At 31.4% G+C, this 16,583-nt stretch overlaps 2 protein-coding genes across 2 annotated transcripts in view; both read left to right on the top strand.

Moving 5' to 3' along the window:
* Positions 1-16,583, top strand: part of LOC137629711 (zinc finger CCHC-type and RNA-binding motif-containing protein 1-like) — a 543,938-nt gene that overhangs the window by 330,232 nt on the left and 197,123 nt on the right. The gene's annotated exons all lie outside the window — the stretch shown is intronic.
* Positions 1,059-3,517, top strand: LOC137629122 (uncharacterized). Its single transcript, XM_068360396.1, has 2 exons — positions 1,059-1,096; positions 2,519-3,517. The coding sequence occupies exons 1-2, from the start codon at positions 1,079-1,081 to the stop codon at positions 3,254-3,256; spliced, it is 756 nt and encodes a 251-aa protein (XP_068216497.1). The 5' UTR covers positions 1,059-1,078; the 3' UTR covers positions 3,257-3,517.

Here is a 16,583-nt window from a genome sequence, read left to right as displayed (position 1 = left end):
AGACTTTAGTCTGATCGCTCAAAGCAAACCGACCTAGTATGGGAGGCTCTGACTAGTAAAAATAAAGCTGTTTCTAGTCCATTTCATGGCAATGGCCTCAGACACGTCCCTATTCATGTCTGGTGTTTGGCCATTTTATCCCCATGCTAGCCATTGCCGATTGGTGATGGTAGTAGATTTCAGTCTGATCGCTCAAAGCAAACCGACCTAGTATGGGTGGCCCTGACTAGTACAAATACAGCTGTTTCTGGTAAGTTTTATGGCAATGGCCTCAGACACGTCCTTATTTATGGCTGGGGTTTGGCCATTTCATCCCCATGCCGATTGGTAATGGTAGGAAACTTTATTCTGATCGCTCACAGCAAACCGACCTAGTATGAATGGCCCTAACTAGTGCGAATGCAGCTATTTCTAGTCCAAGACATGACAAAGGCCTCACCCATGGCGTTATTCATGTCCCGAGGTTGGCCATTTCACCCCTATGCAGGTAATTGCCAATTGGTGATGTTGGGAGTCTTAAGTCTGGTCGCTCACAGCAAACCGACCTAGTATGGGTATCCCTAACTAGTACAGCTTTGCTGATCATTACGATACACAAACCCTTTCGCCAAGTTAAGGTGTCCCCACTCAGAAAGCCATATCACTAGAAAGAAAATGTTATGGGAATTACAATCTCCTCTGGCAGGTTATTAGAACGAAATGCTGAAACGCATTAGGTAATCAGTAATCACCGAAGACTAAACTGCTTTTCTTGTGTAAGGCTGAAATGCAACTCTACAAGACAGCCATAATTTATTTCGTGAAATCGCTTGCAATAGAGAATTCTTCGAAGCTGTAATTTTCATTCCATTATCAAATTGCTTGAAATCCAGTATCTGTGCCTTGCCATCATCGTAAGCTAATAGGCTGATCATAATTATCCATCTCCTAATTGAGGAAATCACGCTCGGATACGGTACGGCCGCCTTGTACCGATCGGCGACTCGAACTGGGAACGCGGCTGGCTCGTAACCTATATAAGGCTGGTCCTCAGGATATGACCGCACAGTCGCCTCGAAGAGCTGAAGTCACACGCATTATGGCCGCTAAGCTTTTGGTGAGTGGATCCTTACCCGAGTGAGGGAAAGGACAGAAATTTCTATTTTTTTTTTTTTTACTTTAGGATATTAGTTCAATTGCGATCAATGTGTGTGATAAAACTTGGTTTTACTTATGAAAGAGTAACCAGAAAAATTTATGTAATACATTATACAATATACTTTAATATCAATTTTAGTTTATTTTGATAATATGACCACATTTTCTTCACATTTATTTTAAGAGGCAGTGAATATGAGCATAACAGTTAAGGAGAATTTCATAGGCGTAATGATCAAATATATAATAGGACAATAAATTTTATGTTTGAAATTGACCTATCAAGACTTTTAGCATAATCAAAATGAGGACAATATTGTCACATGTTATTGTTGTATTCATGTTAATCAAATATTTGACGATTTTTATGTGGATTTTTTTTTTCTAATGAAATCATATTACCCAAACTTCGAAACCTTTAATTGAGCAGTGTTAATATTTTTGGTTTTTGGTGAAAAAAAAATAATGTTAATAATGATAACTGTTTCTTTTACGACTAATTAATATGCCACCAAAAACGTGTTGAGAGTAATCTTAATCTTAATCTTTCACTTTCATTATCTTTTCTCATTTTCACTGGCGGATGACCTGTTCTATAGAAGTTAGGTATCCAATATATAGAAATTTGGCCTTGAATACCAAATTTATTTACGTAATAACATCATATCAATATAGAGATCTCTTATTATCAATACTGAGAAGCGATTCTTCCCTTGAAAGTCCTATGCATTTAACTTAATATGTTCAAATGAAGTCCAGAAGTCATAATTCTCACTAATTCACTCCACGATAACAGCATAAGAAAACTTCCATAATTGCCAAGAGGGACAAAAAGTTTGATATTTATCCATCCATGTCTTTTTTTTTTTTTCTTTTTTTTTTTTAAATGCCCACCTCATAAAACGGAACTCCTACATGAAGTTATTTTGTATAAAAAGAAAATAAAGATCCTCATTGACAGGAAAATAGTTTGGTGATTTATTTTTATTTATTTACTTTTTTATTCCTGACTTCGCCAAACCTTCGACAACATTACAGGAGTAACGTACACCAATTTATGAGGTTTACGTTAATTATAGGAAGTGCTATTGCATTTTTGTTTCGCTCAAGTGGCATCATTATTACGTAAACGAAAATCTTGACCTATCTCCAAGCAACGATTGGATACCACCTAAGTATTTAACTTGAAGTTTTTTTTTTTTTTTTTTTTTTTTAACGTAACAGTGTCTTTAAGTATATTAAATGCAATGCCATATAAAATCCTAATTAGTTTTCGTCCATACACTAATCTAACTCATACAAAAATGTTGCAAGTCCCTCTTTGTTAAATACTTTCGTTTGTGAATTTCAAAATCCCAGACCATCTGCTCTTTCCCCCCAGGTTATCTTCCTGGCGGCGTTAGCTGTCGCAAGAGGCGAGAAGACCTCGAAGGTTCATATCCATCACCACGACACAGGAGCCGTCGATTACGGCACCCACCACCAGCCCACATACGCTCATCAGCCCGCTTATGGACACAGCGCTTACCAACATCACCCACCCGCTTACGGACATGCAGCTCCAGCTTATGGACACCACCACGCGCATGCGCACGAACACAAACACGAGCCAGCCATTCCAGCGTGTGCTGAAAACACGACCAAACCATGGTGTCTGGAAGATTCTGAGTATCCACTTCATGAGTTGCAACACGCCATTCATTACAATGCGCATCATGTTCTCTCCTTATACGCTGACGTAGCCGAACTGAACACGGCGCTGTCCGTCGAAAGGCCACAGACATTAGAAGAAGAGACATACTTATGCCCTTCTGAGACCGCTTACGTCCAGCCTCTGAGAGCCATCAACACGGACGGAAAATGGAGAATCATCGTCAACAACGTTGATATTCACTACGAAACCCTGACCCAGACAACTCGAGTTGAAGAGTGTTTGACCTCAGGAGAGGCCTGCCCTCTGGTCCCTATCTGTTACGAATCCAAGTGCTTGCAGAAGTCCATCGTGCATAGGTTCCTTGTCTATGATCCATACGACTACTATTTCCCCTTTGCTGTTGAGACCTTCCAGCTACCAGCCAGCTGTGCATGCCTATTGGGGGCTTATACCATCGACCACTGAGTGCTAAAGGTTCTGAGTGGCCAGCCAAAGATCATAAAAATAATTTTTAATATATTTCGATTTAAGCTTATAGATAATTATAAATCATTATATAATCATGATCAACTTATTGTTATAGATTCCTTATAAACATTAAGGAGTGTCCCTGTGATAAACTTATCATGCTAGACAGGAAAAAAGGTACGTAAAGAAAGCAGTTTTCTAGTCATTTTAAGTTAGGTATAATATGAACATCAATTCTTATCATTTCTATGTGTCGAATACAAGTGACTTCAGCTCTCGCATGTTGAAATAAAATCTTACGATTTATATTATTTCATTTTGTTTATCCTGAATATTTTCAGTCTTCATAATACGACTGGATTTTTAGTGTTAGGAGATAGAATACTTATCATTATAGCATTGATACCGAATTTTGGAATTAACCACAGTCATTGGAAATGACCTTCAAAGGTATTGTAGGATATGAATATAAAACCTGTCTACGAAAGACTTCTTTTGAAGTTATCAAATCATAATGTTGTTATAGTTTAAAAGAAGGACTTATGCTAAACACAAGCAACAGAGTTATTTACCAAATATATTCCTTTTACACTAACATAACCAAAGATCAGTTACATCATCGAAGCCTTGGTGAAGTATTAATCATTGCCTAAGATCGATTAAATGAAAGTTTTCATCAAAAGATAAAAACTATTGTCAGGGCTTCCATTACCACAACAAAGAACAACAGGTGTTGACTGATTTGCCAAGACGCCTAAAAAGAAACAAAACGGGATTGAGGATATATGAATGAAACGGAACAAAATAAAAGTATAAAACAAAATGTATAAGAAAAACTGGAGGCTGAAAGGTATGATTTTATAAGGAAATTATGTATATTTTTCAAAAGGATTGATAGAGAAGGATTGGCTTGCATAATAAGACAAGGAATGAATACATTGCCTGAAGTACTTCATTTCAATTTTCTATTTTCTCAAACAATTACGTAAGTTATAAAAGCCCTATTCACGTTATAATACATAGATATGAAGGTATATTGTGTCCTTTAACGGGCCAGATAGTACTATATTGGATCCTTCTCTCTGGTTATGGCTCATTTTTCCTATACCTACACATACACCGAATAGTCTAGCCTATTCTTTCCACATTTTCCTCTGTCCAAATACACATGACAACACTGAGATTACCAAACAATTCTTCTTCACCCAAGGGGTTACTGCGCTGTAATTGTTCAGTGGCCATTTTCCTCTTGGTAAAAGTAGAAGAGACTCTTTAGCTATGGTAAGCAGCTCTTCTAGGAGGACACTCGAAAATCAAACCATTGTTCTCTAGTCTTGGGTAGTGGCATAGCCTCTGTACCATGGCTTTCCGCTGTCTTGGATTAGATTTCTCTTGCTTGAGGGTACACTCGAGCATACTGATCTATCTTATTTCTCCTTTTGATTTTTTTTTCAAGTTTTTATAGTTTATATATGAAAGATTTATTCTGAAGTTTTCTGTTCTTAAAATAATATATTTTTTTTTCATTACTTCTTGTGTAATGTTTATTTCCGCATTTCCTTGTTGAAGGCTTTCGGGCTTATAGCATCCTAGTTTTCTAACTAGGGTTATAGCTTAGCTAGTAATAATAATAGTAGTTACAACAACAACAACAACAACAACAACAACAACAACAACAACAACAACAACAACAACAACAACAATAATAATAATAATAATAATAATAATAATAATAATAATAATAATAATAATAAGGATGATGATGTTGATGATGATAATAATAATGAAACTTAAGGAAAAGACAGGGCCATGGGAAAAGTAAAAATATAAAAAAGGGTTTAAGGAGTGGAGTATAAAAAGGTTTATGTTTTCTGTCAACATCATCTCCTTTGGTGACAGTAATGAAAAGTATAAAGATTGGCAAGTAATATTGTAAACATTTGGTAAAGAATGAATTGGAAATTTCCATTCATGATATATTTCTAAAGGCAATGACTGTAGATTAAAGCCAAGGGGGAAAAGATAATTAGTATAGATTATGGCAAAGGATCATAAAGCCTATATGGATCTAACACCGGAAGTTGATGAGTGCTTGAGCTAGAGCCTGCTACACTTCACTCATATATATATATATATATATATATAGTTATATATATATAAATATAAACATATATGTATATATATATATATATATAGTTATATATATATAAATATAAACATATATGTATATATATATATACAGTATATATATATATATATATATATTATATATATAGTACATATGTATATATATATATATATATATGTATATTTATGTATATACATATATATGTATGTATATATATATATATATATATGTATATACATATATATGTATGTATATATATACATATATATATATATATATATACACACGCGCGCGCGCGCGCGTGCGTCTTAACGTCGAACATAGAGGTCTTATGAAAGACAAATGAGAAAAAGTTAACTATCTAAAATGCGTCGAAACTTCCAATCTTATTTTCACTAAAAAATCATACCTTTTGGTGTCATTCAAATGACCGCAGAAAACTTTATGAAACTGGGTTATTGAGATATGTAAATGTTTCCTCTTGTTAAAAGAAAGTTGTGAGAATTTTTTTTGATAACTAAATGAATATCAATTATCTATAGCAGAAAAAAAATCTTAACATATTGTTTCACTATAATTGAAACAGTCAACTTAAAAAAGTAAAAGATAACCACCTAAAACGCATTAAATTCTCCATTTTTAAAAACATCTATGGTATCAAGGGCATACTAGGCAATTGTTAATACTTTCCAGCAGGAAAATAAGTTAATAATTTATGCTTATGGTTACTCTCTCTCTCTCTCTCTCTCTCTCTCTCTCTCTCTCTCATATATATATATATATATATATACGTGTGTGTGTGTTTGTGTGTGTGCATATATCTGTATTCTATTTTGATCAACAACGAGGTTTTAGAATAAATGAAAGCGGTGGCTTGAAATAATGTATCAATATACTTAAATACTGATGAAGTCAGAGGACTGCTAGAGCTTCAGAATTATAGATTTATTAAGAAAAATATTTGAAATGTAAATATCCTATAAATGTTTTTCGAATACAATTACATCTGCGCCGTTAAAACGCTTATTTATATTTTGTATAAATAAAAAATCTCAAAGAAATTAATATAATTCTTTATTACAAATTTAGGACTTCTTTCTGTCATATGATTATGAGTATATTTTAGTTAATGTCTAGAATGTTTAGATTTTAGTTATCGTATTTTCTATGATGCACTTTACAAGCCCAAAACTCTCATTTTCTTTTTTGTGAAGTTACCGTTTTCTTCTTTGACGTTTGTTAGATGAAATGCTTACCCTTCTACTCTGTCAGTCTTCGTATCTTTGTCTTCGATTTTATCTTGAAGCACCAAAGATGTAAATAATGACACATATGTATATAGGTGTATAAACATTTATGTATATGCGTGTATGTATGAATCTATGTGTAAATGTACATCCTTTATCTATCTATATATCTTTCTATCTATCTATCTGTCTGTTTATCCTTCTATCTCTCTATTTATCTATACACATGCATACATACATACATGTATATATATACTCTACATACACACACACACAGACACACACACACACATATATATATATATATACTGTACACACACACATACACACACACACACACATATATATATATATATATATACATGTATATATATATAATATATATATATATATATATATATCTATATATAACATATATATATATATATATATATACATGTATATATATACATATATATATATATATATATATCTATATATATATATATATATATATATTATCAATGTACCAGTTAACATAAAAAAAACACTTCACCGCTTTAGTGGTTCACTCCTAAGGTGAATAGTTGATATACTAACGACAATTCGGTTTTCAGGGAAGGTGTACTTTTATTATATAATTTCATTTGAGTTTAAGTTATTTCCAAGATAAAGAGAACTAGATATATAGATTTTCGTGGTTTAATATCTGAGAGTATAAAAAAGAAACGAATGAATTCTTGATTAGAATAGTGAATGAAAAATACGGTAATCACATTGTTGAACCAAAACTTTCAAATTTTGAAATCTTTTTATTTTCTACGATTGAAATGTAAGAGTAGAAGATTCATCTCGATTGTAATAGTATTTCTGAGCATTGCATATTCTTGCACTTCCTGGCTTTGATTACCAACTCTCCTTCTTGGGGATGTGGTGACCGATGCGGTAACATCCTGACTGGTGAATACCAGACTGGGGTTCGAGTCCCACTCAAACTCATTAGTTTCATTGGTCGCTGCAACCTCACCACTCTTGTGACCTAAGGATGGGGTGTTTGGGGGAGCCTATAGGTCTATCTACTGAGTCATCATCAGCCATTGCCTGACCCTCCTCAGTCCTAGCTTGGGTGGAGAGAGGGCTTAGGAGCTGATCATGTGGTCAGTCTCTAGGGCATTGCCCTGCTTGATGGAGCAATGTCCCTTTCCCTTGCCACTGCCATTCATGAGTGGAATTTAACCCTTTAAACTAAGTCAACACTTTCTAAGTCTCTCTTTTCTTCCCTCTCCTACTTTTTTTTTTTTTACTTAACTACCTCTAAATACAATAATTCATATTTTCAATAGTCTTATTATTTTTTTTTACTACAACTCATTCACATCGTTTCAACTACTCCTTATTACATGCTGAGAAGAAAATTGATCTGCCCTGACATTTTGACATTCATTCTTATTCAGTAAGCACACTTCGTTTCCATGATTTTTTTTCTTTCTTTTTTTGCAAATTGCGTCTGATGATGATTATAGAGAAATAAATATTACTTCCAAGGTCGTAGGTGTTAATGATTTATTATTTCAAAGCAAAGGAAATAGTAAGTATTACATTGTTGAAATATATCGGAAATTAAATTTGTGCATTTACGAACGCCAAATATATACATATATTATTATTATTATTATTATTATTATTATTATTATTATTATTATTATTATATGCTAAGCTACAACCCTAGTTGGAAAAGCAGGATGCCATAAGCCCAGGGGCCCCAACAGGGAAAATAGCCCTGTGAGGAAAGGAAATAAGGAAATAAGGAAAAATAAAATATTTTAGAAATAGTAACATTATTAAAATAAATATTTCATATATATATATATATATATATATATATATATATATATATATATATATATATATATATATATATATATATATATATGCAGAAGAACCATAGGGAAAATGAAAATACGAAATATATGATTAAGTCCTGACTAGTTTCGTGATACTTCTTCAGAAGACTGATCAGTCCTCTGAAGAAGTATCACGAAACTAGTCAGGACTTAATCGTATATTTCGTATTTTCATTTTCCCTGTGGTTCTTCTGCATCTGAGCATCACGTTTTCCTGTGATTTCTACGTATATATATATATATATATATATATAATATATATATATATATATATATATATATATATATATATATATATATATATATATATATATATATATGTGTGTGTGTGTGTATATATATAAATTTTTATTGAAAGAAAAATTCAATAAGTTTGAGAATACTAGAAATAGAATAGTATGAATAAAAGTGGTGATTAACACCGAAGTTGAAAAACCTCTATGCCTATCAAAGAATGGAAGATATAAGTCAGGGAAACCAGAAGCAAGAGGAAAATTCTAAAGCGTAGCTAATGAAGGAAAAAAGTCTTGAAATCACGAGTAATTGAAAATGAATAAAATTCGGCAGCGTATACAAACCGATCTTTTTTTTTTCTTTTTTTTGGGGGGGTTGTCCAGTCCTGGAACGAGTAGGTTATATGACGATCCAAGATCCTAACAAAATATAGTAGAGAATCTATTTCTATTAAAGGCTTAAGGGCCCCTCATGAATGGCAGAGGTAAGAGACAGCAACATTGCCCTATCAAGCAGGACAATGCCCTAGAGACTGACCTTATATACATGTGATCGGCACCCAAGCTCCCTCTCCACCCAAGCTAGGCTAGGACCAAGGAGCAGATAACTAAGCTGATAGACCTACAGGCTTCCCAAACCTCCCATCCTTAGCTCTCAAGGATGATAAGGTTGCAGTGACTAAAGAAACTAACGAGTTTGAGCGGAACTCGAACCCCAGTTTGGTGTTCACCAGTCAGGGACATTACGACATCGGCCACCACAACCCTCAATGATTAAATGTTTATGTATAATTTCTCCCATTATAAAATTACGATAGCAAATTCATTGAAAAATTCACAATAAACTTTTCGGTAAAGAAGATTGTCAGCCAAAAAAAATAAATTAACGTAGATTTTCCCATGAGGAAAATTATCAGAGATATTAAGCCTGACACATAATTGTCAAAGTCAAGCCTTATAAAAACTTTAATTGCGATATCCATGACAAGTTTTTAACAAGGTCATTAAGTTTTGATAATTAAAATGACCTCTTTTCCAATGTTTTTGGTTAATAATGTGTTTATCTATTTGCTGTTTATGACGGCTCTATATATTTGATCTCTAGAAAAATTAATTATTACTTTTTATGTATTCTTATATTATTTATGATCAGAAGAATATGATTTTTTTTACTAGTAATGGAAGTAGCGAAGGCAGTATTATTATTTTTATTATTATTATTATTATTATTATTATTATTATTATTATTATTATTATTATTATCATTATTATTATTATTATTAATTAAAAAACTTGATTGCGTCATTTTTTTGCTTAAAAATAATAAATGTGTCATCCACATACCTTCTATACAACACAGGCTTAAAACTTAAAGGACAATTTTCCAACCATTCAGTCTCGTGAAAACATAAGAAAATATTGGCCAAAGTTGCCGAAATAGGATTCCCCATAGCTAGTCCATCTTTTTGTTTGTAATACTCTTTGTTAAAAATAAAAAATGAATCTTGAACAATAATGTTTAATATATCAATAAATTTAGATTTACTCAGGTTTCTAAAGTTGTTATTATCCTTGTCACATTTTATTTGCTACGATTTCAATAACTTCTTTTGTGGGGATATTTGTATATAAGCTTTCGATGTCAAAGCTTGCCATATAATAATTATTTTTTAGTCTAAAATTTTTTATAGTATCAATAAATGCATATGAATTTTCCAAGGTATATTCATTCTTTGCCCATTCTTCTATATTAGGAATCATAAATTTTGCTAAACTAAAATTTGGTGTATTGATTGACGATAGCACTGGTCTTAAAGGAATATTCTCTTTATGTATTTTTGGCAAACCATATAAGATACCAGGATTGCGACCAGATGCATACAAATGTTTATACTCTTCATCTGTTATATGTTTACCTTTTTTAAGATAACTTAGTAGTCTGTTAACCTTGTCTTCTAGCAGAAGAGTATTTTTGAAAGGGTCTTTTTTACTTTTTTCCAAATTGCAATGGATTGTTAAGAATATTCATAATTTTCTCTACATAATCACTTTTATTCATGATGGTAATACCTTTCCCTTTGTCTGGTTTAGAAAATATAATGTCTTTGTTTTCACTTAGATTTCTTAGTATTTTTATGTCATTTTGATCAAACAATGGTACCTGGATTTCTTTCTTGTATTCTTCTAATATATTACTGAATAGGTCTTGCATTTCTTTATAGACAGCTTCTTTATCAGAACAGTTGTCGTTGTTTAGTCTGTTTACTTTATTTGCAAATATTTCCATACTTACTTTCATTTTAATATGATCGAGTTTTGGTTTGAGGCAATGGTCAAGTCCAAAGGATAATAGGTATTTTTCTCTTTTTTTTAGTTGGTAGTTAGAGAGGTTGTACACGACTTTATTGCCATTACAAGATGGTGGTTTATAGAAACCGCCTAGTTTAAAAAGTTTTTTAGCATGGGTTAGACATACTTTGTTTTTATAAAGTTCACAGTCCTTATGGATACAATGTAAAATATGATTAAAATCTAAAAATGAAATTTGTCTCTTAATACTATCGTGACATGATAATAAATCTTGATACAGCTTGGTGTCGTTTTTCTTGTTTTGTCGAAGTTCATTCTCGATTAAGAAACTCTGCCAATCTTTGTAGAATCGTCTTCGCTGTAGCTGCCGCCTGTCAACTTAAACTGAACAAATTTTGGTATACAGCCATACTGAAGACATCTTTCCAGAAATAAAATATCAAGTTTGTTTTTTTCCCATCTCTGAAGGCTTTTTTCCCATCTTCTTACGCCTCGTAGTGCTTCTTGTCCATATCTTCTTAAAATGGTAGTTCTGTAATTCTCAGACGAGGGGAAACGCAGTTTAATGAGGAACTGTAGTGCAAGCACAAATTGAAACATCATCTTCATCCAATCACCTTTATTTCAACGTTTCGGACAATTTGTCCATCATCAGGTTCTGTAAAGTTAAAAACATACATTGATACAAATGATAAAAAACATTGGTAAAATACATGAGAAAAAAATAAGATAATTTAAAATTATAAATAGTACTTAAAACACTTTTCTGCTGAAAGCAGAGTTATCTAGGTTTAGTTTTGGTTGAATTTTTTCTATGTAAAATGTTTCTAATAATCTCAGCTCGGTCTCAAATCGAGCTTTACATATAATGCTAAAATCAAGATGATTAAAATTGGTGTTACACACTCCGTGGCAATGATCTCTTATAGAGATCATTGCCACGGAGTGTGTAACACCAATTTTAATCATCTTGATTTTAGCATTATATGTAAAGCTCGATTTGAGACCGAGCTGAGATTATTAGAAACATTTTACATAGAAAAAATTCAACCAAAACTAAACCTAGATAACTCTGCTTTCAGCAGAAAAGTGTTTTAAGTACTATTTATAATTTTAAATTATCTTATTTTTTTCTCATGTATTTTACCAATGTTTTTTATCATTTGTATCAATGTATGTTTTTAACTTTACAGAACCTGATGATGGACAAATTGTCCGAAACGTTGAAATAAAGGTGATTGGATGAAGATGATGTTTCAATTTGTGCTTGCACTACAGTTCCTCATTAAACTGCGTTTCCCCTCGTCTGAGAATTACAGAACTACCATTTTAAGAAGATATGGACAAGAAGCACTACGAGGCGTAAGAAGATGGGAAAAAAGCCTTCAGAGATGGGAAAAAAACAAACTTGATATTTTATTTCTGGAAAGATGTCTTCAGTATGGCTGTATACCAAAATTTGTTCAGTTTAAGTTGTACAGGCGGCAGCTACAGCGAAGACGATTCTACAAAGATTGGCAGAGTTTCTTAATCGAGAATGAACTTCGACAAAACAAGAAAAACGACACCAAGCTGTATCAAGATTTATTATCATGTCACGATAGTATTAAGAGACAAATTTCATTTTTAGATTTTAATCATATTTTACATTGTATCCATAAGGACTGTGAACTTTATAAAAACAAAGTATGTCTAACCCATGCTAAAAAACTTTTTAAACTAGGCGGTTTCTATAAACCACCATCTTGTAATGGCAATAAAGTCGTGTACAACCTCTCTAACTACCAACTAAAAAAAAGAGAAAAATACCTATTATCCTTTGGACTTGACCATTGCCTCAAACCAAAACTCGATCATATTAAAATGAAAGTAAGTATGGAAATATTTGCAAATAAAGTAAACAGACTAAACAACGACAACTGTTCTGATAAAGAAGCTGTCTATAAAGAAATGCAAGACCTATTCAGTAATATATTAGAAGAATACAAGAAAGAAATCCAGGTACCATTGTTTGATCAAAATGACATAAAAATACTAAGAAATCTAAGTGAAAACAAAGACATTATATTTTCTAAACCAGACAAAGGGAAAGGTATTACCATCATGAATAAAAGTGATTATGTAGAGAAAATTATGAATATTCTTAACAATCCATTGCAATTTGAAAAAAGTAAAAAAGACCCTTTCAAAAATACTCTTCTGCTAGAAGACAAGGTTAACAGACTACTAAGTTATCTTAAAAAAGGTAAACATATAACAGATGAAGAGTATAAACATTTGTATGCATCTGGTCGCAATCCTGGTATCTTATATGGTTTGCCAAAAATACATAAAGAGAATATTCCTTTAAGACCAGTGCTATCGTCAATCAATACACCAAATTTTAGTTTAGCAAAATTTATGATTCCTAATATAGAAGAATGGGCAAAGAATGAATATACCTTGGAAAATTCATATGCATTTTTTGATACTATAAAAAATTTTAGACTAAAAAATAATTATTATATGGCAAGCTTTGACATCGAAAGCTTATATACAAATATCCCCACAAAAGAAGTTATTGAAATCGTAGCAAATAAAATGTACAAGGATAATAACAACTTTAGAAACCTGAGTAAATCTAAATTTATTGATATATTAAACATTATTGTTCAAGATTCATTTTTTATTTTTAACAAAGAGTATTACAAACAAAAAGATGGACTAGCTATGGGGAATCCTATTTCGGCAACTTTGGCCAATATTTTCTTATGTTTTCACGAGACTGAATGGTTGGAAAATTGTCCTTTAAGTTTTAAGCCTGTGTTGTATAGAAGGTATGTGGATGACACATTTATTATTATTATTATTATTATTATTATCGATAACAATAATAATCTACCATCTCTCTAGAAAAGTAAATCTTTATTTTTTCTTTATTCTTAGAATCAATTAATAATCAGAAAAAAATATTATTTTATTCTACAAATAGCAATAGCTGAGGCGGTAATATTAGTTGTAATCGAATACACTTTCTCTCAATAAAGCACATTACCGTTCGTAACTGAGTAATAACAAAAATATTCGAAGAAAATAAAGTTCAAAGGGAATACATGGAAAACAGGAAACAAGGGTGAAAATTAACTCTTCTTCAATGGACTATGTCTTGCTAGAGAGTTCTGATGGTTCTCAAGGTCAAATAAATTGGACACATTTCACGTCATCTGTTAAAGAATTCTGTCAGAGAAAATGGGAAATTCTCTCTCTCTCTCTCTCTCTCTCTCTCTCTCTCTCTCTCTCTCTCTCTCTCTCTCTCTCTCTCTCTCTCTTTATATAAATGTACTGTATATATAACAACAACAACAACAAGAAATGCAGCTGTTTCTAGTCCACTGCGATACAAAGGCCTAAGACATGTTCTTAATCATGTTTATGGTTTAGCCAGTTTTCATACACACACACACACACACACACACACACGCACATATATATATATATATATATATATATATATATATATATATATATATATATATATATATATATATATATATATATATATATATATATATGTATGTATGTATGCATGTATGTATGCAATAACCACTAACAGCACCAAAAGTACAAATTTAACTCTCCTCTTCTGATAATAGATTATCATAGCATTTCAACGCCCATTTGCATCCCTACATTACTGATAATTCGCTTCAATTTCACTATTCTGTCATCAAATTTCATATGATTAACAAAATAGCCTAAATAATCCAAAATATCAAATGAATTATATACAAATTTAGGCTTACTCTATGCGCAGTTCAATTGTGAAGGAGATAGACTTGAACCCAGTTCCAAAGGAATTGGGAGATATGCCTCTTGGAAAGAGGAGGGTTATGTGATGCAGGGAAACAAAAATGGGAACTATAGTAACTGAAGAAGAAGAAATGAAACAAAGTCTGAAAAACGCATAAGCGAAGGGACTAATACACTTCACAGATGAATATAAGTTTGATATTGGAAAGATTCAAAAGCAGTATCATTTATATTAATAATATAAACTGTAAATATATATCACCATCAATTTAAATGGAGGTAAATCATACTACGAACAAAATTTACTCAAATTTAATTGTTAACTTCTTGGGTCAGGGTCTTCAATTCTAAGTAACAAAAGACTGCAACAACATTTAAATTTGTCTAAATTCACTTGAAGTCTTAGAATGATAGAAGAAAGTTAAGACAAAATCCTCTTTCTCATCTGCAATTTCAACACACTCATGTTTGGATAATTGAATAAGCCAAATAATTAACAAATCATACCAAAAAAAGATGATTATTTTCACCTCTATATGTCCCTTAAGGTTTGGTCAATCTTATTGTCATTTGGTTTTTGAGAAAGCTACTTATCTTAGTCGGCTGGGAGTGTGTTAATTACCTGAATTATCTTGGACCTTCGTTTGTGGGATTTTGTTATTAAACAGGAAATTATCTTAAACATTCGTAAGTACTTATCATGTTTTTGTCACCGTTGAGGTGTAATTTAGTTGTTCGTGGTACATTTTTTTTTTCACTTTTCTACAATTGTAGTAAATAGGTTAATACATGAATCATCTTGACGTTCTAGTTCAAAGTTTGTGTTATATATATATATATATATATATATATATATATATATATATATATATATATATATATATATATATATATATGTATATATAATGTATATATATATATATATATATATATATATATATATATATATATATATATATATATGTATATATATATATGTATATATATAATATATATATATATATATATATATATATATATATTATATACATATATATATATATATATATATATATATATATATATATATATATCTATATATATATATATATATATATATATATATATATATATATATATATATATATATATATATATGTGTGTGTGTGTGTGTGTGTGTGTGTGTGTGTGTGTGTGTGTGTGTATGTGTAAAAAGGCTCTTAATAGTGATAATAGTCATCGAATAAAAGGAAAAGAGAAAATAAAAATGTAGTTGCGACTCACATTTTCGAAAGGTCCATGAAAGTAGAATTGTATAAACTCAGTATTTTCTTGTATAACTGAATCATTTTTATGCACTTTAAGATGTATATATTTTCTCTTAAGTAGCCTAAAACAACCTACTTTTAGGATTAATACTTTAAACAATTGTAGTTTGTAATTATATAATTTATCATCAATAATATGGATACATGCAAATCAATGGTAAACTGTTTTCGTACGTGCATTCATCCCATGGCTGAATATACCAGTTGGTAAAACAAGTGATTTTTAATATTCGCTTTTCTACTTGTTAATCGAAATTATTCTTAGCGCATATTTTTGTTTTTGGTTATTCAACTATAAGACGATAACCCTTGCCATAAATGGAATCTAATATACAAGATAAATAGCAATTAACTCTCTCTCTCTCTCTCTCTCTCTCTCTCTCTCTCTCTCTCTCTCTCTCTCTCTCTCTCTCTCTCTCTCTCTCTC

Source organism: Palaemon carinicauda, chromosome 37, assembly GCF_036898095.1.
Source record: "Palaemon carinicauda isolate YSFRI2023 chromosome 37, ASM3689809v2, whole genome shotgun sequence".
Lineage (NCBI taxonomy): Eukaryota > Metazoa > Arthropoda > Malacostraca > Decapoda > Palaemonidae > Palaemon > Palaemon carinicauda.
This window is presented reverse-complemented; position numbering and strand designations above follow the sequence as displayed.